The sequence below is a fragment of the Podarcis vaucheri genome (assembly GCF_965113315.1).
Source record: "Podarcis vaucheri genome assembly, chromosome: 1".
In the NCBI taxonomy this organism is placed as follows: Eukaryota; Metazoa; Chordata; class Lepidosauria; order Squamata; family Lacertidae; genus Podarcis; species Podarcis vaucheri.
Window position 1 is genome coordinate 31,848,449 of NC_138759.1, and position 24,769 is coordinate 31,873,217.

The window sequence follows — 24,769 nt, forward strand, 5'->3', positions numbered from 1 at the left end:
TTCCAGGTTTGCCGTGGACGTTCGCTGAAATGGACGGTCGACAGGACAGACTTTCACAGAGGTATTATTGTACATTAAACAAGCACCCTTCTTGAAATGTATGTTTAATTGCAATTGATCTTCTGAGAGACAGCCATACAAAGCATTCCCTTTAGAACAGAAAAGTGTTTCAGTTGAAAAATATGATCCTCTGTTATTATAATATCAAACTTAGGAATTTCATGAGTTTCCTAAGAACCTCAATTTTCAGGCCTTCTCTGTAGATAATACAGTTGAAGACTCTTGTATTTTCCCCATTTTAGAAAGCAAAATATATGGATTGTACCAATGCAAATAAGGAAATGTGCTTATTAACTGATCGCCTTGAAAATGATTAGCTCAGCTATCCTCATGCAGAAGAAAACATTCAGTAGAAGACACTTCCTATCAAGGGTATTGCTACTGTGACAGTATTCAGCTCAGCTGTTGCAGTTGTACTTAACAGTTTCCACTGCAAATACCAGATGCATAAAAGGTGCTTTTTCTAAGCCTTGAGGTACCACCTGGGGCTATTTCTGATGCCTTCAAAGGTCAAAATTAATAGTGAGAACAGAGATCCTTCTCTTCTTTGAAACACCACCAGCCAGCTGGGCACCCAATTCTGATCTGCACATCATAGGTAGAAATCACTACAAGTTGCTCATCCCATCCAGCGAACACAACATCTTTGCATGCAAGGATTAACCCATTGCACAGCACAGAAAAGGGTCCTGGTAACAAATGATAACCAGTTCATTAAAAAAAAAATTCACTACACATGTACTAGAGAGACTGGCAACCAGACTGGCCTATCCAAAATGTAGCCCCAGGGAGATTATCTCCACCCTCTTCTCCAACAGTCAGCATCAGATGTGTTTATAACAAAACAACAGCATGGAACCATTGCCACACATGTTCACATTACTCACAGGCAACTTTCAACAGAGGTCTCTGTATTTCTTTTCCATTATGCTGGCCACTAGCACCCGTCAGTGATTAATACACACACAGACACCCAATATGGAGCTACCTATGATGATGCAACACCTGCATTTGGCAGCACAGCAAACACAGATAAAGAGATGGTTTGGTTGTCTACTTGGTGTCCCTCCTTAAACTACATTTGCAATCACATACCAGAAAGATGGTGACCCAGGATGAGAAAAATGTTTTCCAAGGGCTCAGAAAGGCACCTAATGCATTACCACTGTATGCAACTCTGAATGTGGGCTTCATGATGTAGGTTGATGGTATATCATGCTGCAGTGAGATTTTCATCTGTGGCCGCCACAGTATGGGCTCTGCTTTAGCATTCTTCATGGGTTATATTTCCTCTGGCGACATGGGCCACATATTAATCCTGTCTTAACTTGAACTTGGCAGATCTCATACTGAGACCAGACTCTTAATAATACCTGGTCTTAATCAGTGGAAAGAATTGGGACAGGAGGCTTGGCTCTGCTTAGGAAATCTTGAGCTATACTTACTGAGAAATACCATCTCATCCCAAATGGTCAACCAACCAACCACTAAGGCAATGAATGCCCTAAGCCAGGAATGAGGAAGCTCAAGCCCAAGCGCCCAATGTGACCCCTCCCCAGTCATCTAACTGACCCTTGGGACTCTCCTGACATCACTGGCCATGCTTTGTGCTTTTGCCTGCCTGAGATGTCTTTTACCTCTGGCAATGCCTTCTGCTTGCCTGGATGGAGAATTGTAACTGCCAACTTTTGCATGGGCAATATATAGCTAATGTGCACGTCTGCCCCATGTACCACTGGAATGTGGCCCCCAGAAACTTGCCCAGGCTTTAGGCTAAAAAAGCTTCCTGCTCTAAGCATTTCCAAGGAAAGCGAAGACAGGGAACCTTTATTCTGCCACCTAGATACACGGAAAGCAGTAAGTTCAACCTGCTACCTCAAAGCAATTCACACTGGTACTGAGGAACATATTCTCAATGCCAACTTCTTCATGCTTTCCACTTATAAAAAGTGCATTGTCAAACAGAAGCTACAACAGACATGGCATGATTAGTAAATGCTTTGTGCTCTTAAAGAGCCGCAATTACAGGCATGTGGAAAGAAGGAAAGCGGTCCCTGAGATGCGCTCTCTCACATGCCTCTCAAGAAGCGGCAGGCCATTAAAATTCCATGATGAAGAATCAAAACAGCCTGGGAACAGCCAGGAGGCAATACAGCAAATTAATACACCAACTATCCCCAAGGAGGATGGCAAAAAGGGAGGGAAAGCGGGGGGGGGGGGACTCTCGTCGCTTTGCAAAATAAAATTATACTACTAATGATAACAGAGTCACCAAACACCCCCCCTCCCACACCACTTCTAATGATGGGTGTGGAATTCCCAGTGCTGCTTCTGACACTTTGAGAGAAGTCTCACCACATCACAGACAGACAGCTGAAAAGAAAGTCTTGGTATACTACAATTTATACAGCCTTTTAACTGCATCTTCCAAGGAACCCTCCATGCAGAGCCTTCTCCTTGACACCAAAAAGCCGCTCCTCGCACACCCATGGCTCTACACTCAGCAATCTGGCTGGCGGCTCTGTTTAAATGAAGCAATGGGTTACAAGACAGTGACTATGCTACCTAGATGAATTTCACCGGAAACCACTAGGGAGGTAAAGAAAACATAGGTTAAGGCAGACAGGTGAAAAAAACAGAATTTGCCTGATAACAGTGCTTCCAATTGCATAATACATTTGTGAAAGGCTTTCCGGAGGCAGACAGTGCTTATAAGAACTGGCAGTTTGAGCAGTAGGGAAATAATTTACATGACATAGAGCTAGTATGGGCAACTATGGCCCAAGGTGCTGCACTTTTTGAAGGATGCTTTTCTTTCTGCTACATGCCAGAATATTATATCTCTTAAGTAATACAGCCTCAATAAGCTTGGAAATTATGGGAGGAATTCACCTTGCGCTAAGCTGATCAGCTGTCATTTCAGCTTGCCTGAAGGAACAATTCCCCCACCCCTTCCCCTGAATGCTATTCCAGGGGTTCTCCAGACTGACCGCCCCTCACAAGCCAATTCTGGAAAGTGGAGTTCCTTATGCAGGTCCTCCACTGATGGGGCTAATTGATTCCCACCCATTAGCAGGGCCCACTCATAAGTTACAAGCCCCAAAAACATGTTTACTTGCTCCCCTAACTGCATATATACATAGATGTCCGTCATCAGATATACAAAGTAAGACCTAAAGCAGGCACAGGCAAACTAGGCCCTCCAGATATTTTTGGGACTACAACTCCCATCATCCCTGGCTAACAGGACCAGTGGTCAGGGATGATGGGAGCTGTAGTCCCAAAACATCTGGAGGGCCGAGTTTGCCTATGTCTGACCTAAAGCTTAAAAACATCACTTGGAATCAAATTAAATTCACTACCAGAAACTTGACAAGTAGCTATTTACAAGCCGAGCTCAAGGCTCATCCAAGTTTAAGCTACTGGCTTTCATCATCATAACAGAATAAGAGCTGCAGAGAATATTAAGGTTATCTAAACAAGTTCCTGCCCTAACGTAAGGTACTTCCAACCACACACCTCTACAGAGTATGTGTGCCAAATGACAAAAAAATGAACAAGGTACTGAAGCAATAGGTTTAATAAACATTACAAATGGCTCAAAAAGGACAAGACAAGCTACATATTACAGTAGAATTTGCCCACCCAAGTCTGGGTTGTTAAATAATACTGAATCTTTCCATTTTAGCAATGCAAATGAAACCTTCTTGACCCTCTAGCACAGGGATGTCCAACCAGTAGGTTGTGATCTACTGGTAGATCCCCAACTGACCCTGGTAGATCACGGGATCCTTATCGTGTACAAAAAGTTATGTGGGGAAAGCTAAAATAAACTCTGCACAATTCTCCCCAAAAAAGCTCAGCAACTCTGGGCACTTTCCTCCTAAAAAAAGCTCAGCAATTCTGGGCAATCCACTCACACCACGCATGCTCCTCCTCCCTCCAATGACAATGGGTAGATCACTGTCAGTTTTTTATACTGGGAGTAGATCACAGTCTCTTGGGAGTTGGATATGCCTGCTCTAGCACAAGTCCACTCCACTCAACATTTCATCACCAGTCATGACCAGTTTTCCTGCTTGGCAGGGGGTTGGACTCAATGGCCCTTGTGGTCTATTCCAACTCTATGATTCTATGATTCTATGACATTCTGGCAGAACTATAGAACAAGAGTGAAAACTTCAAAGATCTCTAATGAAAATTTCTTCCTAACCTCACATATCCCTCACTGAGGCACCAGATTAAATAATAAAATATCCTTCATATAATATATGTTGTCCGCTCCCATGACAATAATTTGAAGTGGCTATTTTGGATTTTTACATTTTCTACTTTTAGTTAGCATTTTCTTCAGACTCCCAGGCTAAATTGAATAATGGATAGAGCCATTCCTCACATTTAAAATTTCTTTAACCTCCCTATTCAATTATTCCCTTGCTATTATATTGAGCTTTCTAATGCACAACACAAAGTCTGCTCCTTGTCCAGGTATCAGTCATCCAAATTCATGGGCCCAGTTCACATGTAACACTAACAACATATACATAAAATCAATTCAAATTCAATACAGAAACCAACAGAGTATTATCATTTTAATGGGTATTTTTAATGGTATTTGCTTTATGCTGCAGCGCAGTTCTGCAGTTGTTGTAGTTTGCTGCCTTGGACTCTTGAGGAAAAGCAGGATAAAAATGTTTTAACCCAAAGAAGTAGAAAAGGAAGTCACCTATGCAATTTGTTTCTGACATGCATACCCCACAAACCAACAGATACCATACCATTCCTTACAATGAAAGCAGAAGGTGATGGTTACCTGGCTGTGCAGTGCGCTGGTGAGCACCTTCGGTGGGAAGCATCAGCAAGAACATCCAAAGAATAGAGAGGAGATAGCGGATTGAACTGGAAAGACAAGAGAAAATTGGTTAACAACATGTGAAGTAACGTTAACTGAATACAGACAGTTGAACTATCCTTACCCAGTCTCTCTCACATTATCTGGAGTCTTACATTCCATATTTAGCGGCAGGCCAATTTCTGACCCCAGGCCACACTGCTCACTCATCTGGAGGAGAAAACCAACTGGACTTTGAACACACCTAGTCAAGAAGGCAACACCTTTCTCCACTCTCCAGTAACAAAGAAAACCTCTACCAGTTAAGTCTGTTTTCATTTGTACAGAGCTGTGTACAAAGGAGATTGACATCCACCTTCACTGCGAGATGTTTCTTTGTTCATAGTCAACTTGAGAACCACCAGCATAGATGCCACTTTAACATCACAAGATCATCTGCAAAACTCAACTGCAGAAACAAATTGTTCTTTACAGAGATGTGAGCAACTGAAGCAATCAGCTTCACCAGTACTAATGATCACAGCATACTGCATTTATTTCTCCAGAAAAAGAACAAAACTTTTACCACAACGAGAAATATTTTCTTCTAGAAGGCAAGGGAGCAGCACTTGAGGTTCTAAAAAAAAAAGAACAACCTAAACACTATTCAAACATTAACAGAACATATGATATAGTCCATGTGGTCCAGAACGAGTGAATTAAACAGTTGGATGCTAACACACATTCTTCCTGCATGTGCAAAACTAACATGTCAATGATACAGCTGACCTCAATGGCTTCCTCCCATGTGCATGAGAAGACTAACATGCAACTCCCCATCAACCTATCTGTTGTAGCGTAGTCTCAGGAAGACCCTGCTAAACAGCTGGATCAGTTCAATCTTCCATCACAGAGAACTTAAATAAATAGTAAGGAAAAGCACCAATAAACTACAGCACTGCAAGATGTCAGTTTTTACCCTATCAGCTATCTCTATGGAAGCCTGCAAATTCCAATCTTCTAAACAGCTGTTGTGCCTCTTACCACTTGCTCCCAACCAAACTTCAAAGAAATTCAAATTGCTAGATTGACTGGGTACTGCAAAAAAGCACTATTTCCTTTAAAAATAGATGCCCTCTTACTTTAATTTTGAACAATATAAACATATAAGTTATCCAGTAACTGGAAGCTCACTATAAAACCCAAGGAACTTCAAAATAATGTGAACAGCTGGTTGGAAAAAGTTTGGGCATACTGTAATCAGATTCACTTTCAGATGGATTATGAGTTCAAAATGAAGTACCGGTATGTCACTGCAGATTTTTAAACTACACTTTTGAGTTTATTAAGAGATATATTTTTTGCTATCAAATGAGGAACACAGACCTCATCTAATTGATTAAATTGTAACTGAACTAACAACTACTCTGTACATTCAGGAGTTTGTCCATTAACCTTTTGCACTGGTGTAAGTTAGTTGAGGCTGCAAATTTAACTGAGAGAACTGAAGTGTAAATATTCAGTGGCTCTCCCTATTAGCAGTGGGAACCAGAACATGGAAAAACCATCTCTAAATATACTTGGAATTACCAGCTTTTTCTCTGTCTTACCTGCACAGCTAAGAAAGTACCAGCATGGCTAAATAACCAAGTTGAAGCAACTATCAAATGCAGTAAGACTTCTTTTGAAGACAGGGAGAGAATGTTGTTGTTACTGATAATGAACAAACAATTAAAAGGGGCAGAGGGAGAAGACACTATGTTCTGGAAAAATCACATGAAAAATTCTAATTTATTTATTCTTACATTTACATCCCACCTCTCCTTCAAGGAGCTCAAGGTGGCACATGTTTCTCCCTCTCCTCATTTTATCCTCACAATAACCCTGTGAAATAGGTTGGATCAGTCACTATTTCTCAGCCTAAAAATCACCAGCTGAGCCAATGGCCAAGAGGGGATTTGAACTATGGATTCTCAGGTCCTAGTCTGATGCTCTAACCACTACACTTTATTGGTGATTCAAGATGAACCAATAGAAAAATGCACCCCCAAAATGCTTTAAATAATCAGAAAGCTAGATGGAAAGGCAGCTAGAAAGAGGGAAAATGTAGGAGAAGGCCAAAGTTTTAGGCCCTAGGGCACTGCTTGATACAAGGAGTCATTGTGAAGTAAGGTCTTCCAGCATACAGTGTATGACCAAAGGAAGGTCTTTCAGCCTTGCACACAGGCTGCAAACGTGGAAGAAATTGGAGGACACGACTTCATTCTTTCCAGAGACAGAAATCAAGTAAGAATACACAAGAGAAGCAAAGTGCAGCCATCTTACCTGGTTGCGATCTCTCATTCCCATTGACGGCAACCAGAAACTAGAGAGGTAGTAGAAGAGACGAAATTGGAGGAAGCATGAGAAAAGAATTGGAAAAAAGGAGGGGGAAACAGATGCACAGAGAAGAAAAGAAGAGGATTAAACATCCATGTATGACAGGTGCATTAAAGACAGGTTTAAGACAAGGGGAATTAATCTAGGTATCAATGGATGAGAGAAGCTCAATCCAATGGATGCCACACTTAAATTAACAGCAAAAAGAGTAGGGAAACTAGCACCCCATAAATAAAAGGGGAATTTCAGGCATGCTCATCCACCCACCCACATCTGTGATGTCCAAGAGCATATACTAATTCAGAAATGTAGATAATTCATTAGTAACAGAAGCTGGTGACTACCTTGGGTACCCTCCCTACCATAGCCCAGCAGCTCAGGTACTTCTAATACTGAAGTTTCTTTTATTAATCTATGCTGGGTTCTTGTGCATTTTGCCAATTCACATAGTGCAAGAATGAGGAAGATGATTACATTGACAGGAGCATTGCACTGGCCTTTTTTTTTTTTTTTAGCACAGTGGGAAAAGGATAGGAAATGCAACAGGAATACAGAAAGGCAAGCACATCACCCCTTCTATAAGAGATGGCTTTCTAATAAAATGGGAGGATCCTCTCTGCAAGTTAAAAAGGGACAAATTCTGTATTATGAGCCTCCCCCTCCCCCTCCCCAGACTTATAGACCTGTCAGCAGCATTCAGGTGCTTACTCTTTTTGGCAGGAATCACCAATGATGTGGCTAATCCTCTCAGTGCCCATAGCACTCATGATGGTCTCCTGAAACACAAAGTGACAGGGGGGAGGGCTGAGGCTACAATGGCAGATGACAATGGATGGCCTATTTATTTAAATCTGGGCCTGCCTCAATTGGGTTTTAAAAAGGATGCAGTGAAAGGCAGATTTTAAGAGAAGAAGGGCACACAGGTATTGGGGCCTGAACCCTCCCCCAGCTATAGTATGTTACCTGGACTGTCAGGGTTGGATACGGAAGAGAACCTGGCTGAGAGGGACTTCAGGAAGGTAAGCTGCAGCAGAAAGGCAGGTTTGGTTCCTCTCACCAATGTTTCCCATACGCTCTTAAAACTAGGTCTCCTATCTCCATTTCTATGTGTGATTGGGGCAGACTCAGGCTTAAACGAACAGGTCTGCTGCTATCACATGAAATATGAGCCTCAGGCACTCTCCCTCCAAAAACCAGGCAGCACAGACACACATGACACACCCATAAGACAGTGCATTCTTGTTCACATGGGGTCAGAATAAATGCATTACCCTCTGAGCAATCAAGAAGTGTGACTCCAGCAGCCTTGCAAGAAGTTAACATCTGAAGGCAGTTTAGGGGAGTTTTTAACGACTGATGTTTTAATGTATTTTTAGTATTTTGTTGGAAGTGGCCCAGAGTGGGGAAACACAGCTAGATGGCTGGTGTATAAATAATAAATTATTATTATTATTATTATTATTATTAACCTTCATGCTGATAAGAGAAAAATGTAATGGGAATTCATGTTTCCTACACTGCATAGAACTAACACTGTCTCTCTGTTTCCTATGACATAGTTATCCAGAAGGGCCAAAATATTACTGAACTGTCCAATAAGCATATAGCTAGAAGTCGCAGTATGGTCAATGTCTCAAGAACACGATGGATTCAGTCTGAATATTGCTGGGAGTGATTTAAGAACTGGAAATCTCCTAGATAAAATCTCAAACATTCACATGAAGATGTTAAAGTTTCATACATTCACTATCCCTATTAAAGTTATTGTGCAGAAAGTGAGGATGATTTTATTTCCTCTTGCTTCAAGTTCCTTCTGTGTTTCTTTCATTGGCTTGCATTTTTTCTGCTCTGTTTAGGGAAGTAAGTAGGAAAGGAACGTCTAAGACCACCCGCTTTGCTCTTGGTTATTTAAAAGCTCTGACCTAAAGCCACAAGAGTCTTAATTCACTTATTTTCTGCTCCAGTTCATTAGGGTCAACAGATGCTGAAGTGCTTCAGTGGTGCTGCGTGTGGGGTTTTTTTTTAAGTGTATATATGTCACATCATGTTCTACCTGTGTTAACCAGAACTACTTAACAATCTTGAGTAAATGAGCAAGTCCCATATAAAAACCTGATTACTTTGCTCTTGTTTGTGCATGTAAAACAACAAAAACCTAGGACTGGATTAGAATATAAGAAATGTGGTCACTCATCCAAGATCAGCCCTCCGATCTGAAACATTACCCATCCCTCACAAGTGATTAATCACATGAGGCAGCTTGCAGTCATTTCTGGTACCCCCAGCCTTATTATTTCACATGAATAAAAGCAAAGGTACCCAAGACATAGAGGGCAATGGTATGTTCTTAGTAGATAAAATAGCTTTCAGAAACTCAGCTCAGTGTCCTGTAGTTGCATATACTCACAGTTCTGTGCATGAGGTTGCTTGCCACACAGAACAAATTGCCAGAAGATTGGGATCAGGATCTGATCATCAATGGGTAGCTTATGGCCAGGAACTCTGAACACTATCACATGCAAGGTTTGTGGGGAAGCAGCAGCAGGGGTGAAAGATAGGCTATTTGTTACAGTAGAGAAATTATTAACTTAAAGTGCCGTAATGTTTAAATTTACGGTTTATTACTGTGTAAATTACAAGCCGTACTTTGGGTAATTAGCAGCTCGCTGGCGGGGAGCTTTGAATGAAACTCATTATTTATTATTACAATTTAGAAGAGAATGGGGGAGGGAGAGCAGTGACCTCCACTGCAAATGACATAGATCCCTTTAAGGTGATGAAGATAAATTAAACAAGTAAATATTATTCTTATTTTGGTTCATTAGAAGTGCCTCCTAAAAGCTTAGGGCCCTAGGCTCTTACCAGTGGCCTAGTCAAAGGCACTGTATTCACCACAACTAAATCTGCAATTCAACAGTATTTAACTTAGCAAGATTAATAGAGCTGGGGTGTGAAAAATCTGTCAAAGACAGAGAACAAAAAAGGAAGGGACACCACCCTCCTGTACAGATGAACCAGTTAACATATAGGCTTTATGAACACAAACTCCCAATGCACAGAACTAGATCTGGAGTTACACTGAGTGGAATTTTACTAATTCCACAAGGAGGGAGGTGAGAGGCAACTTTTGCCCATTCTCCCTTCCCTTTGTGCATCTCTCCAAATACCTGCTATGCAGGTTTGGGAGACCCTACACTCCAGTGTTGGAAATGGTAGAAGAGGAAAGGGTCTAAAATGAACACACCCTGCCTCACTCTGCCTCCAGAAGAGTCTACATCAGTCCTGTCCAAAAACACAAGGAATTATGTTTACAGAGGGAGATGCCTGGATCCAACCCACAGAGCTTCCAACTTCCACTCAGACAAGGATTAATTTTCCTTCAGCAAGAGCTCCAGGTGAGTAAACTATTTAAAGGGTCCAGCTTCCCACAACAAACTCTGCAAACTATATTCAACCAGCCCCTTAAAGTTTAGAAAGCAAAGGTTGCACAACTCCAGCTTTACCATACAAATGCTTATGATGCATAACTCAAAACCAGAATCCCTGCAGTCAACAGCCTTTACCTTTCAGCATTTAAACACAACACACGTTCCACCCTATATACCAGTGACTATGTATTACAAAGTATTACAAAATCTTCCACCCCAGCTAATAATACTGCATTTCAGGGATTCCTTCCTTCCACCTTACAACTGGCTCTTCCAGTATTGTTTTTAATATTTGGTTGGAAGCCACCCAGAGTGTCTGGGGGAACCCAGCCAGATGGGCGGGGTATAAATAATAAAGCAGTAGGAGTATACTGCACTTTTATAGCCAGCCACCCTCCTTTCCTCAGCACTGTCCTATTGTCTAGTTTCCTGAAGCTTATGGACTTCTTAAAATTAGCTTTACCATGACAAGTAGCTAAGAAGTTTTGACATACGTCAACACATGAAGCAAATTTAAGGCCCATTCAAACTTTTCTTTGTCCTGTGATTTGGTCAAGTATTTTGTATCGATCTATCATCAAGGGTCCGAGACGGTATTTTGTCCCACAACTTTCCCCAGGAAAGCCTGCTGTTTACTGCTGAATCAGACCAAATGTCAATCCAAGAAAAACCCAAAGATAAATTTGTTCCTCTTCTGAACCAGTTATAAAATAGCTCCTGAACAGGATTTCATGCTCTTTCCTGGGAGAGGTGTTGGGAGTGGTTTGCTTCTACCTCCTTTCTTTCTTTCCCTGCCTACCCCTGCAGGATCATGTTTCAATTTGTCTCTCCAGCTTCAAGCAGTGCACTTCTGGGTTTCTTGGAGAGCTTGCATTTTTTATTTATTCTACTTTCTCCAGCTAAGCAATCATATAAAAACTACAGTCAAATTATATACATGTTCCCGCTTTGGTTGGACCCATCATAACCAATCAAAGCTTTATTTTCTGTCTTTAATAATAAGTATTAAAGAATATGTATTGGAAGGGTTCCAGCTCCTAATGATTATTTTATTATCTGGTTTTCTGATTCCCCAGTTTTCTGATTCTGTGACTCTCTGCTACAGGTGGGCAGAGTTGAGGGTGGAGACAACACAAAAAGTGGACTGGGGCAATAAAATCACAAGTAGGAACATACAACCCCGAACTGAACTGAAAACAGGTCAAAGATGGAAAATGTGGCTGGGCAAATTGTTGCATGGTCCACTTTCAGCTGCAGGTAGATCTCCTGCAAGTGATGCAGCGGTCACCAACAAATTACTATTCTCAAAAAAGCAATACCTTGCTCACCAGCCTCCTACGGCCCTTCCTGAGGCAGCGGGTAGGAACACTGGGAAGCCGGTTCAAGCGGGCATGAAACCCTGGGTGGGGGGAGGAAAGAAGAGAACGCTGAAGACAGAACACTATCAAAACAAAGACCACAATAAACAGTTAGTTGTAATACAGAAACAAGAAACTAGACTGCATTCCAATTTCCAAGTCTACCTACAATATTGAGTTTGGGCATGCTGTTATGCTCTCTGTATTTCTCTCTATTTACATAACCTATATGAAGAGTGACCATAGCCATATGGCAAGAAGGCAGCATGGGTTAAAGCACCCTCTTCTGACACTGTTGTAATGCATGCTAGGTGAGTAGTATTCTCGCACCAAGAGCACTGAAAGTTGAAGGTACTGACCAAGCTACTTAGGATAATAGGCATAATCATACATAGTCAGAACACCTTTCTGTAAGTCAGCCTGCATTTATCCACAATAAATTAGTATTTGCTTCTCAGCTACATGGTGAGTGACAAAGTTCACACATCTATTAAGGAATCTGACTGACATACAGTGTCTGTCTGACTGCCCAATGAACCTCCATTTACACAACCTCTCTCCCCCACTCCTCCCCTTCTAGCTCCATATCATCTCCAGAGCCCCACCCACAGCAGATTTTAGAAGCTACAAGCAGGAAAAGGAAGGAGGAGTCTGCTCACACAAAACCGGATGTTACCCGCAAGCATTTCAACTGTGTCAACTTTCTCCACAACATTTACTGAGAATCTCACCTCTCGTAGCTGGCCGAGAGGGCAGAAGGAATGTTGGATCTGAGATTTTTTCAAGGCTGGAATCCATTCGTTCCATGTCAGACTGGCGGTCAGTTCCCCACTTGGGCAGGAGGTTGGGAACCGTGAATCCTGAGACACATTCTCCCTCATAGAACCAATCGCTCTGTTCATCATCACCTAAAGGAGAAGGAAAAAGCTGATCCAACACTCAAAAAATCAACATCATTTGAGCACTGTTGGTTCTCTCCAAGCTATAACAATGAAATAAGCAGCATTCACTTGTATGAATATTCCTTGCTAGAACCATTATGTTTGCTCATGTACCTAGAATGCAGAACTTTATCCTACATGTATAACAAAATGTCTGAACATTATTGTTTGTGTTCCAAGGTGAATTTGTTCTTTATGTTTGAGCACAAGAACACGTTTAATTGTTAAAGGTCTCCACCCCCATCATCCTGCTCGGACACTGAGGTCTAGTGCCGAGGGCCTTCTGGTGGTTCCCTCCCTGCGAGAAGCCAAGTTACAGGGAACCAGGCAGAAGGCCTTCTCAGTAGTGGCACCTGCCCTGTGGAACACCCTCCCACCAGATGTCAAAGAGAAAAACAACTACCAGACTTTAGAAGACATCTGAAGGCAGCCCTGTTTAGGGAAGCTTTTAATGTTTAATAGACTATTGTATTTTAATATTCTGTTGGAAGCCACCCAAAGTGGCTGGGGAAACCCGGTTAGATGGGCAGAGTAGAAATAATAAATTATTATTCTTATTATACAACTATATATACGCTGTAAAAAAAATCAACCTAAATTTGAAAGCTAGAGGAAGACCCCTCAGCCTTCAAAAAACTGGGGGGGAGGATCCAAACAAGACTCACAAAAGTGGGGGGGTCACATTTTCTCAAATACACACAGTATTTCAATGCTGAGACAATGCAACTGCCCCATGAGAAAACCACTGTTTTGAAGGAAGGCATAGATTTGTTGCAACAGAAGAACAATTACAAGTTTACTGAACAAAACCAAACCAAACACAAGACATAAGCATTTAGAAAAGGCATACAATTTTCTCTCAAGACCAATTAAGAATACATGAAACCCAATATTCTCTGGTACTCCTATTGTCTAGCACTTACCTAATTAGGACATTAACTCTGAGTAGTGGTCTTTTCTACTTCATCCTTACACATCAAAAAAGCACAGCGCTGAGAGCAGTTGGCCATTTTTTTCTAATATTCTATATTTCTCAACATGGATGCTGCTAAATATTCTCTGACAGCTTGCTAGCTCTCCAGTTTTATTATGATTTAGAAAGTAACAAAAAAAGGACTGTTTTGATACTGAACAAGAGTCATGATCTAAATTAACAGAAAGTCTTGTAGCAGCTTAAAGACTAACACATTTATTATGCAATAAGCTTTAGTCTTTGATTATCATCCAAGGACCTTCTTCAAGTGCCTTCTCCTTGAGAACAGGCCTTTTTGGTGGTGGTTCTTCATTTATAGACTGCTCTCCCCAGGGAGGCTCAGCTGGATGCCTTCATTACATATCTTTAGGCACCAGACAAAAACATTTCTCTATAACTAGGCCTTTGGCCCTTTAAACGTGTTGGGTGGGTGTGTTATTGGTTTGTTTTTGTTTTATTATGCACTTTGTGTTCTCATTTTGTATTTTGAAGTTGTGAACAGCCCTTCAGATGAAGGGCAGTATGCAAATTTAATAAATAAATAAATGTATAAATACTTTAAGCATAAAATTAAAGAAGAGAAACATAAGAATGTAGTTACCTTGGCGACCTTCATCATTGGTAAAAAGGCCAGTGTCACTACTGCTGCACACACTACTGGTTTCACTGAAAAGAGAACAGAGAAAATTAAGCACAAATGCAATTGATATAATCCACTTTGCAAAAACTCTTCACTGCAGGAGGGTCTCAAAGCACTTTCTAGACAGCACACAATAATGGTATTGCTTTATTCATCTTTACAGCCTGGTTGACCCACACATGGGATGTCAGGAGACACTTATTTTTTTTTATATGATATTTATTAAGTTTTCAAAGGAGAAAAAAAATTTACATAAGTAAAAAGAATAGAAAAAAGACAAAAAGAAAAAAAGACAAAAAGAAAAAAAGAAAATACAGAAAAAGATAAAAAACATTTAAAAAGAAAACACCTCAATCTTTCCATGTCATATATTCATATCCTTACTTCCCTGACCTCCTCACACACCCCTTTTTTGTATTCCAATTTAGTTAGTTGATTCAGCAATTTCTTTCCCTCTTTGTTTTTATCTTAATCCTTTAACTTAATATAATATAACTTTAAGTTCTCACCTGTTAATAATCCATTTTTCATACACCTTTAAAACATTACTGCTTAAACCACTTAACTTCATTCTGACATCATTCTAACATTCATTAATTTTACAATATTTCTGTAAATAGTCTTTAAATTTCTTCCAATCTTCTTCCACCGACTCTTCTCCCTGGTCTCGGATTCTGGGATGTCAGGAGACACTTAAATGAGCAGCACAGTGGTAGCCTATCAATTTAGATGAGTATCACATATGAATCTTATAAAGGGTTTTGATATATAGTAATCCTAAAAAGCAAATTAGTTTAGAGACATTGATTAATATTCCTGCAGATGCTATTTTACTAAGAAAGAAACCAGGAGAGGGTAAGCAAACAGGTGTTTCAGTTACCCAATTATGGGAGAGTAAGTGTTATTATTATTATAAATTAAATTTGTATGCTGCTCTTCATCCGTACAGGAAGGGCGGTTCACAATATGAAAATACAAGATAAAAATTGTTAATGTGTGCCAATGACATCTAGCTACTTTATACTCTTTCTTCTTCTCCTACAGTCATAATGAAGAATATAGTGCAAACACAATGGTAATACTGTGTATTAACACCTCCACTGTCAAAAGTAGTATGTTTCTGAATACTAGTTTTCTGGGAATCACAGGTAGACAGGATGCTACTGCATTCAGGTCCTGCTTGTGTGCTTCCCACAGGCATCTGTTTGGCCACTGCAACAGGATGCTGGACTATTGGCCTGTTCCAGTGACATAACATACAATATTTTAGCCTCTCTTTCAAATGGCATCATGTCTTATAAGAAAGAATTATATGAAGCACATAAGCAGCTGCCAGTTACACCAGGCTTTCAATTTGGTCACTGCAATTCTATTAAGAGATAGTGCTCCCCTGAACACCAAAGTTCAACTTGAAAATAAGTAATACAGATGTCTGTAAAATGACTGGCTTCCAAGAACACTAAATTTGTATGGGGGGATTTAATACTGGGATTAGAACAATTCAATTATTGTGGTGCATTGGGAAAGACAAGCACAAAATTCACTTGGAACGCGTTACATTTCATGATTTAAACTACAAGAAACAGCAGAGCATAACAGCAAATAAAAACCAGAAGAATCAAGAAAATAGGAGTAGTCAACATGGTGCCTTTCAGATGGTTTGGACTACAGTTCCCGCCAGCCCCAGGCCCCCAGCCAACATGGTCTATTGTCAGGTTTCATGGGACTTGTAGTTCAAAACATCATGTTGGCTATCCCTGCAATAAAACCAGTTATTGTAGGCCTGGGCAAATAAAAAAGGGTCTTCACATGGTGCCAGCAAAGACATCAGACTTGACACTAGGAAAGCCCTTTCTCTGGCGGCTGCCCATCTAGCTTCAAAGTATGCATGAGTGTTGTGGGGAGACTCGGAGGGTGACATCCAATAAAAATAATAGCCTTTGGGCAGTCTCATGCAGCAGAAAATGGTCCTTCAGGTAGCTAGATCTTAAACCATTTAAGGGTTTAAAGGTAATCATCAGCATTTTCTATTTTGCCCAGAAACCAGTAAGTTGCTTCAGGACTGGTGAAATACACTCCGTTTACTAGCTTTCAAGAAGTGTTCAAAGGCAGTTCTACATACTTCCTTCAATAGTCATGGAATGAAGAATGTTGGTTCTGCAGTTATTTGGCACTGTTCAATCATGACACAATGAGCAAATAAGAAGATGTATTCGAAGAAAAATAACTGTAGGGAATGAAATTATATTCTCCTCCAGACATGCCAGCAATCTGTTACAGAATAATTAAGAGTACAAAGAAAATGAGAACAACTGATTGGGTGTTTGCAAGGCAAAGTGAATGATGATATGAGACATGTTTTATGAGCAGTGGAAACATTACAGAATTTCTCAGCCTTACAGTCATTTTGTCACTCTAACTGATGAAACTTGAATTTTAACCAGCAGATGAGTATTAGATTAGTTACCGTATTTTTTGCACCATAACACTCACTTTTTTCCTCCTAGAAAGTAAGGGGAAATGTCTGTGCGTGTTATGGAGCGAATGCCTGCGGGTGGCGGGGGGGATCTGCTGCAGTCGTGAGCAGAGGATCCATGGTTCCCCTTCCTTCCCTCCTCCGTGGTTACAAAGCATGGATCCACATGGATCCTCAGGATTTTTGCATTGGTCTACTCCAAACTTACTGTCAGATCACATGTCTGTGGCCACAGCATGAACCACAAAAATCATATATCCACTATTTCGTTTAGAATATTTTTTTTCTTGTTTTCCTCCTCTAAAAACTATGTGTGTGTTATGGTCTGGTGCATGTTATAGAGCGAAAAATACGGTAACTAGAACAAAGGGGCACCATTGACAAAATCTGATGGATAAGAAGATGCAGTTGGAAAAGGGACTTACATTTCTTATAGGATAGCAGTGTATGTACAGTGATTAACTTTCTTTGCCTATTGATTTCATTAAAATGCAAAATAATTTGATTATTTCTGAGGCTCTATAGCTATTCATTGTATGTCAAGCAAACAATTCCCAGTACCAAACAGACACTTAGACAATACCCTGTCAACTATTCTGCTTTCTTTCACTTTCATAAAGTATTATTTCACAAAATGAATCTAAAAGATATAATCAGGAGCCTCTCGGGATATTATCCAATGAAGTAGTCCCATTTGCGCAACAGAATTTCCCCTACATCTTCCTCTCCCCATCCACCCCCTAATCTGCTTCAGAGATTTGGGAGAAATTCCCAGAATAGATTTGGGAGGACATGGTAGGGGAGGAAAAGAGCAGTTACAGAAGAAGTTTTGCACAAACAGGACAACTTTGTTGAATACAACTCAGTTTCTTGTCAACAACTCAAGATAATACAGTAGGCTAAGTGCTGCTAAATGTGAGCACCTTTGGGAGGACAGATGGGATATAAATTTAACAAACAGATAACTAATGAACCCAGGGTAGAACAATCCCTGCTCACAAACTTCTAGTCATTCATCTGGTCATCTGCAGTGAATTAAAATCAGCCACCAGACACAGCAGTCTGGCAAGTCAGCCATGCTACAAAGTAATAACATATGCCCAAACTGGCTTTTTAAAAAAAGGTAACAAGTAACATTTACAGTGGTACCTTGGTTCACAAATTTAATCCGTTCCAGAAGTCTGTTCTTAAACCAAAACATTCTTAAGCCAAGGTGTGCTTTCCCATAGTAGCGGGGGACTCAATTTACAAATGGAACACACTCAACAGGAAGCGAAACATGCTCTGCTTCCAAGGCAAAGTTCACAAACCAAAACACCTACTTCTGGGTTTGCAGTGTTCTTAATCCAAGTTGTTCATAAACTAAGCTGTTCTTAAACTAAGGTACCACTGTACACTTATTTGCAAGGCTGCATGCAGCCATGAACTTCACTGGGTTACTTGCACAAGTTACTGTGTATATAATCCGCCTTTCAGGATTGTTGTGAAGTTAAACTTTCATTCTGGCCTATTTTAATGAAGCATGGAATACAAATACAATAACTCTTATGTACTTCTTATGTTCCTTCTAACTTCTGAAAACCAGCTTTTTACTACTATAAAACTTTAAGAAGCAATCACACTATAGTCTGAGCTACAAGAAATACCACTCCAAATTTGCACACAGGAAATACCAACATATTACACACAGGAATGGGGAACGTAATGCCTGACATCAGCTCAATACCAGTCTTTTATTAAAGAGGCTTTCAGTGCAGCCACAGAAGACAACATCACAGAACCAGTGTTTGCAATTCGCTAGTTGCCAGGTGCGTTTTGTGACAGAAGTGGGTCCAACTGCAACTATGTGGAGATCTCTGGATGCCAGATTGGCAACTGACTTCTCCATCTGGCTGACTCCCAACTTTCTTAAGCAGGTAAGCAGAAAAGCTTTATTAAGTGCATTTATATCCCACCTTTTTCTCCAAGGAGTACATGGTTCACCCCATCCTCAGAATCCTTACAATGATCCCGTGAGGAAGGTTAAGAGGCTATAACTGGCCCAAGGTCGCCCAGTGAGCTTCATGACTGAGTGGGGATTTGAACCCTGATCTCCAAGGTCCTATTCTGACACTCTTAACCACTATAGTCTGAGCTATAAGAAATACCACTCCAAATTTGCATCATCATTTGTAATATCTCCAGGAAATGCAAATGTATTACACACAGGAATGGGGAACATAATGCCTGACATCAGCTTAATACCAGTCTTTTGTTAAAGAGGCTTCCTAGAGCACTTTTACTATGGAGCAGCTATATAAAATTTAAGTAGGTAAACAAATACAGTGTAGGGAAAGCAAAATGTCACTTAAGAGAAGGATCTGAAATATTTTCCTTGAAACTTTTATTTGTTTTATTCTGCATTGTTTTATTCAATGTTTTAATATGCTGGAAAGCGCTTCGAGATTTTTTTCTTTCAAATATAAAGTGGTATAGAAATGAATAACAACAATAGTAAATTACACATAAACCCCACACAAAAAATGGCACCTAGACATTCTGTGGCTGCGACCACAACCTAGGTTTAAGGTGCCATTTGGTAATTAGCTTATATATATGGATTTCTAACACTTGACAGTGTTGGGGAATCTTCCAACCAAGGCCTTCTTGTTTGGGCATGTTGTCAGGAGTTCATATTGTATTTCTTTTACATTTTATATATAACACTCTTGTTTTAGAAGCACCATCACCTACTCCAAATTCCCAAGGTATGGTGGTGGAACTAAACTAATAAATCACTAGATGGTTGTTACAGGTCTACAGAATTCTATATCTTACTGTAGCTTCAGCGCAAAGGTTCATGCAAGGAAACCAGAGTTTCTTCAACCTGCACACAGATGGCAAAGCACACTATCCTTTAGTATAGGCCTTGCAGTCCAGTAAGCACTGATTAATGACCTCCAGTTACAATGGAGGCTACTTACTTTAACCACAAAATAATGAATGCTATTGATCCGACAAGCTACTGCTATAGAGTGTTATTGATCATCCAATCTTTTGTTAAAATGGCCCTCATTTAGCAGTTGCACTGTTGCAAACACCTGGAGCAAAGCATGCCTATAATTAAATAGCCTGGAAGAGTTAAATTGAGAGGTGATGGACAGATCTCAGCTCTCCCCCATTTAGTCCTGCTCCTGAGCTATTGTTTGTGTCAGGAAGGATATTGATTTTCTATAAAAATAAGAAAACAAGAGGCACAGAGGGGGTGCAGAAGGTCAAGCCGGGCTGAAGGAGGTGGGGGAGGCTGACACTCTGTCTCTGTCACTTGCCTTCTAGGAGTAGGGATTCCCCCCCCCCCCAGCAACCTCTAATACATTAGCTCAACCGGGCTCTCAAGAGCTACTTCAGGCTATCACCAAACAAACTGCCCGTCAAAGGAGAAAATAAGTGAACAACAAAGAGGGAAACAAGTGGGTGGTCTGATAAGTCTAGTATTTAACAAGCCATGGAATGCAGCAACTAAGGTGGTGATTCGGCATGGTGTTTTAGTTAGAATCAAGCACTACAAATAAAAATCTATTTACCAAAAGGAAGTTAAGATATACTCAGCAAGTCTAAAAGACCTGAATCAATTTTGTTAGCCCTACTAATAGAAGTACAAATTTACTGTTCCTATGAACATTGGTTGGCTACAATTTTACTATTGTCCCTCCAAAACATGCCTGTGTCAGCCGTACAAATGGCAACAAAGGCATTTGACAGCACAAAGCTTTGAACTGCAATCCTAAACACCCTTCTAGAAAGTAGGTTCCATTGAACACAGTGGAACTTACTTCTGAGTATATAAGCACAGGATTGTGATATAAATTAATGCAAGACTCAGCTAATGTCCTGCCTGGAAAGAACACAATTGCTACTAAAAAAAAAATCTAAACATTAAAGGCTCCATTACTACAGTGGTTCTATTTCTTGTTAGGTGGTGGACAGGTTTTAAAGCAGAGGTGTGATGGTCATTTGTCTTGGTTGCTTTAGTTGACATTCCTACACTGAAGGGGTTGGACTAGATGACCCTTGGAGTCCCTTTCTATTATTCACAACTCTACTGCAATCATCAGCATGTACCGTTAATTTGTATGCCCTTTCTTTGGAGGATTTTGCTCCAAGTAGTTCACAGCTTGTCAAATGAAATACAGTATGTTATAGCAATATGCACTACACAGCTACATGATACAAAAGAACGGCCTAGACATCTCACCATTCTGACATGTTTTCATCAGAGCCTTGTTTCTGTTCATCTGCTTCACATTCCATCCTCTCATTTCTTCCCCCTTTGTTGAGGAAGGCTCTCGTCTCTGCCGACTCACAAAGTCCTCGGCTTGATGATGTCCAAGGAGCATTCTCCTTCCAACGTGACAAGCGCTGCTTCTTAGCAGATTTGAACCTGCAACCCTTCTCATAACTCCATTCAGATACTCTGAGTTTTTGCTGGAGGCTAGCAGCCACCTCTGAAGTCACACGCTTAACTTTTCGACGGCGCCTTAGCGGCCGGCAAGGTGCATTCTCAGTGAATGAGTCTGACTCGTGCCACGAGTGCTGCTTACTTCTCAGAGTTGCACTGAGCGTTGGATGGCGTTTGGCTACTGCCATGTCATCTGAGTCACTGAAGTTAGCAGTCAGCACTTCCCGGCAGTCCTCAACAACTTCATCCAGGCTGGATTCAGATGCTCCACTGTAGCAACAAGCATGCTCTGCTTGGTGCGTTAGGTCTGAACGCCGTTTGCGTCCTCGCCTTTTGCGAAGCTGCCGTCGCTGCTGTCTTGGGCTAAGAGTCATTTCTTCCCACAGCTCATCCAGCTTGTTCTGTTCAGAAGTCTGCTCAAGGGCTGAGGCCAAATCATGCACCAATTCATCCATGGGCAATGTCTGCCAAAATAAAAGTAAACAATTAGAACTAGCCATCATGTTAGAACATAAAATTCATATCATGTACTTTCAGCCTAGTAACCAATGCACATCTACCAAAAACTGTTTTTTGATTCTATACCACAATTGTGGCTTGCCTTTTTAAAAATTCTTCACCTTTCCAGCTAAAGGTACTGAAGTGTACTTTGCCTCATACACACCCCAAGACTACTTTTCTACTTAAGGAAACATGGGGAAAGAAAACTGACCCCAAAAACTCCTCACAGGAACGAAAAGCTCTGTTCAGTCTCTGCAAGACAAGTAGGAACTACGGCCCAAGGAGCCTTACGAAACCATTTCAGCTATATAACCAGGCTGTACGAGTAACCTGGATGAAGTACTGTACACAACAAGAGTTATCACACCTCAGTCTAATATATCCTATGGGTTTGCTGCAAGAATAAGTGAAGTGAAACAATGTTCACCACCCCTAAGCTGCTTTGAGGAAGTGTGTGGTGGGATTGTGATCCCATCTGGCACCCTGTAGTCTTTAGAACCGTTTTTATCACTACACGTACGTGACCATCCATAAAGCATGCCACATACAGTATCAAAAAAGAGATGGCTAGCAAACTTGTTACAAGGGACAAGTTAATAAATAATTTTCGGTTTGCAACGCTGCTGCTAACTTGCTCTTACATCCATTTCACCCGGCCTGCCACTTTGCATTAGCGTTTGGTGAGAGAATGGAAACAGGAGAGGCTATTCCTTTTTCCTAACCCTCATTCTTATCCCAGCTGCTGCCTGGCAGCCCCAGGTTCGCTCCCTAGCAAGGACACTTGCCTGAAACCCAGGAGGATGGCCGCTGACAGCCAATGCAGGCAACACCAGCTACTTCCCTGCTTACCTTCTCCTTCAGAAACTGCCTCTCCCTTCAGCAGGATGGCACCGAATACCAGCGAATGGCGAGCAACAATAGGAAAGGGGCCTATTGTCCTCGTGCCTCTGCCTGCGTCGACGGGACGGCGAGATGGGCGGACTCGACGGGAGCCCAACAGTCTTCCCTGCGCGGCGGCCGCCTCCGTAAACAACCACCGCACCCCGCCCGCCTGCTCGGGCTGCCTCCCCTGAAGCACCAAGGGCCTCTTCGCTCTAACCAGCCAGGCCGGCCTCCCCCTCCCTCCCTCCCTCGCCCGTTTCCGCAGCTCGGCCTCGCTTTCCGGAGACTTCGCCCCCCGGCCCCTTCCGACGGCTTACCCGGCTCCCGCGACGGCCTCTCAGGCCTCATCCACCCCTCACCACAGCCGCCTCTTCCGTAGGCCTCTCCAACTCGGCGCCGAGTCCGTTCCACACGCCACTTCCGGTTCTCGGAGCGGAGATCTGCGGGCGAACGGGGTGGGGGTCGGAACGTCACTTCCTCCCCTTGCAGAAGCGGTGACGTCACACCCCTGACAGGCTTCGTCTCTCTCGCTCGCTCTCGGACGCCCCAGTGCCTCGGCTGAGGCGGGAGGAGGAGGGGACGGCGCTGAGCGGGTTGCCTCCTCTTCCCCACTTGCCTGTCATGTCCAGACATCCTTGGGGTGGCTTCCGCGCGGAGCTGGAAGGCGGCAGCCCAGCCCAGCAGCATCCCCCTGTGAGGGAGGTGGGGCTCTGTCCTTCTCGAGAAGGGCTTATCCACGCCCAGCAACTACGAGTTAGGTCGCAAGGACAAAACACGCCACCTGCGTGTCCAGATCGGTGGCGAGGTGGAAAGCGTTTTTGGTCCTCCCCGAGGCTTTATTTTCCCGTCTGATGAAATGGACGAAAGCTTGTGCCATAATAAGTTTTAGTATGCCACGAGGTTCTCGTTTTCGCTCCTTCAGACTACGGTAGTAAAGAGAGAGAGAGGCAAACGTCGCATTTTACGCGCGTGCCTCTTTCGCAGTTCAGAAGGTACTCGTGTATTTTGTGCTTAGATGTCCTATGCAAAGTGAGCATCAGCCCAAGCGGTCCCTTTTTTTTCTTTGTTCCATTTATATTGTGTTTTTCCTCCTCATGGATACTCAGATCGGGTACAGAGCAGGTTCCTGTGCAGGCACTGACTACATCTGCTTGACTGCAAAAAAAAATAAAATTGTTTGGTACATCTGCTGCCAGAAGTCAGAACATCAGGACTGTGGTTCTTTCACTTTAGATGGTGTGTCCAGAGCAGACTATTGCATTCAGTCAGGCTCTTGTCTTTTCCACCTATGTAGAATAAGTTGGTACTGATCTTTATTTGGGGCTTTGTATATTTAACGAATCCCCATTCAGTTATGGAGCTCCTTGAGTGACCTTGGGCAAGTTACTCTCAGTCTAACATACACCACAGAGCTGTTTTGAGAATAATGGGGGGGGGGGGTTTACATCACCTTGGACTCAGTAGAGAAAAGGCATTAATAAAGAAGTTACCCCACGCATTCAGCACAAACTTGAAGTTTAGAATGGTGAGTTTAGTCTACACAATTATGAGAAGATTGGAATTGATGTAGAGCAGAGTATAATAACATGGGGGCAGTGAAAACAATCACGTCTTGGAACAGGTGGGGGATACCACACTTCCTCCCACACTATAGAACTGCACTCTTAGCCAGCATGACTGTACGAAAAGGTGGTGGGAAGTCAGCCTTGTGTTTAATGAGTCACCTACTAACCATAAGGAATTCCATGCAGGCAAGTGAGTGCACTAGCATGGGGTGGGGACAGCCTGCTTGCCAAAGAGGAAGGGAAAGACATTCCTTATTGGCCTGCATGGAAATGCAACAGGCTGCTCAAGGATTTTGG

The 24,769-nt window shown here is 41.9% G+C and overlaps 1 protein-coding gene across 7 annotated transcripts in view; it reads right to left on the bottom strand.

Moving 5' to 3' along the window:
* The window catches only part of GPATCH2L (G-patch domain containing 2 like), a 30,032-nt gene extending 6,659 nt beyond the window's left edge, over nucleotides 1-23,373 (bottom strand). For 3 of the 7 annotated variants that reach the window (XM_082233702.1, XM_082233700.1, XM_082233704.1), the window contains exons 1-8: nucleotides 23,225-23,373; nucleotides 21,321-21,988; nucleotides 14,572-14,636; nucleotides 12,788-12,964; nucleotides 12,018-12,097; nucleotides 7,979-8,046; nucleotides 7,217-7,256; nucleotides 4,874-4,959 (exon numbers count right to left, since the gene is read on the bottom strand). In XM_082233702.1, the coding sequence (XP_082089828.1) occupies nucleotides 4,874-4,959; nucleotides 7,217-7,256; nucleotides 7,979-8,046; nucleotides 12,018-12,097; nucleotides 12,788-12,964; nucleotides 14,572-14,636; nucleotides 21,321-21,979 (1,175 nt within the window). In that variant the 5' untranslated portion in view covers nucleotides 21,980-21,988; nucleotides 23,225-23,373. Of the gene's footprint in view, nucleotides 1-4,873; nucleotides 4,960-7,216; nucleotides 7,257-7,978; nucleotides 8,047-12,017; nucleotides 12,098-12,787; nucleotides 12,965-14,571; nucleotides 14,637-21,320; nucleotides 21,989-22,874; nucleotides 23,163-23,224 lie in introns of those variants that run through there. The other 4 variants (XR_014222169.1, XR_014222170.1, XM_082233701.1 and 1 more) reach the window with 3 other exon arrangements.
* Between the last annotated feature and the right edge of the window lie 1,396 nt (nucleotides 23,374-24,769).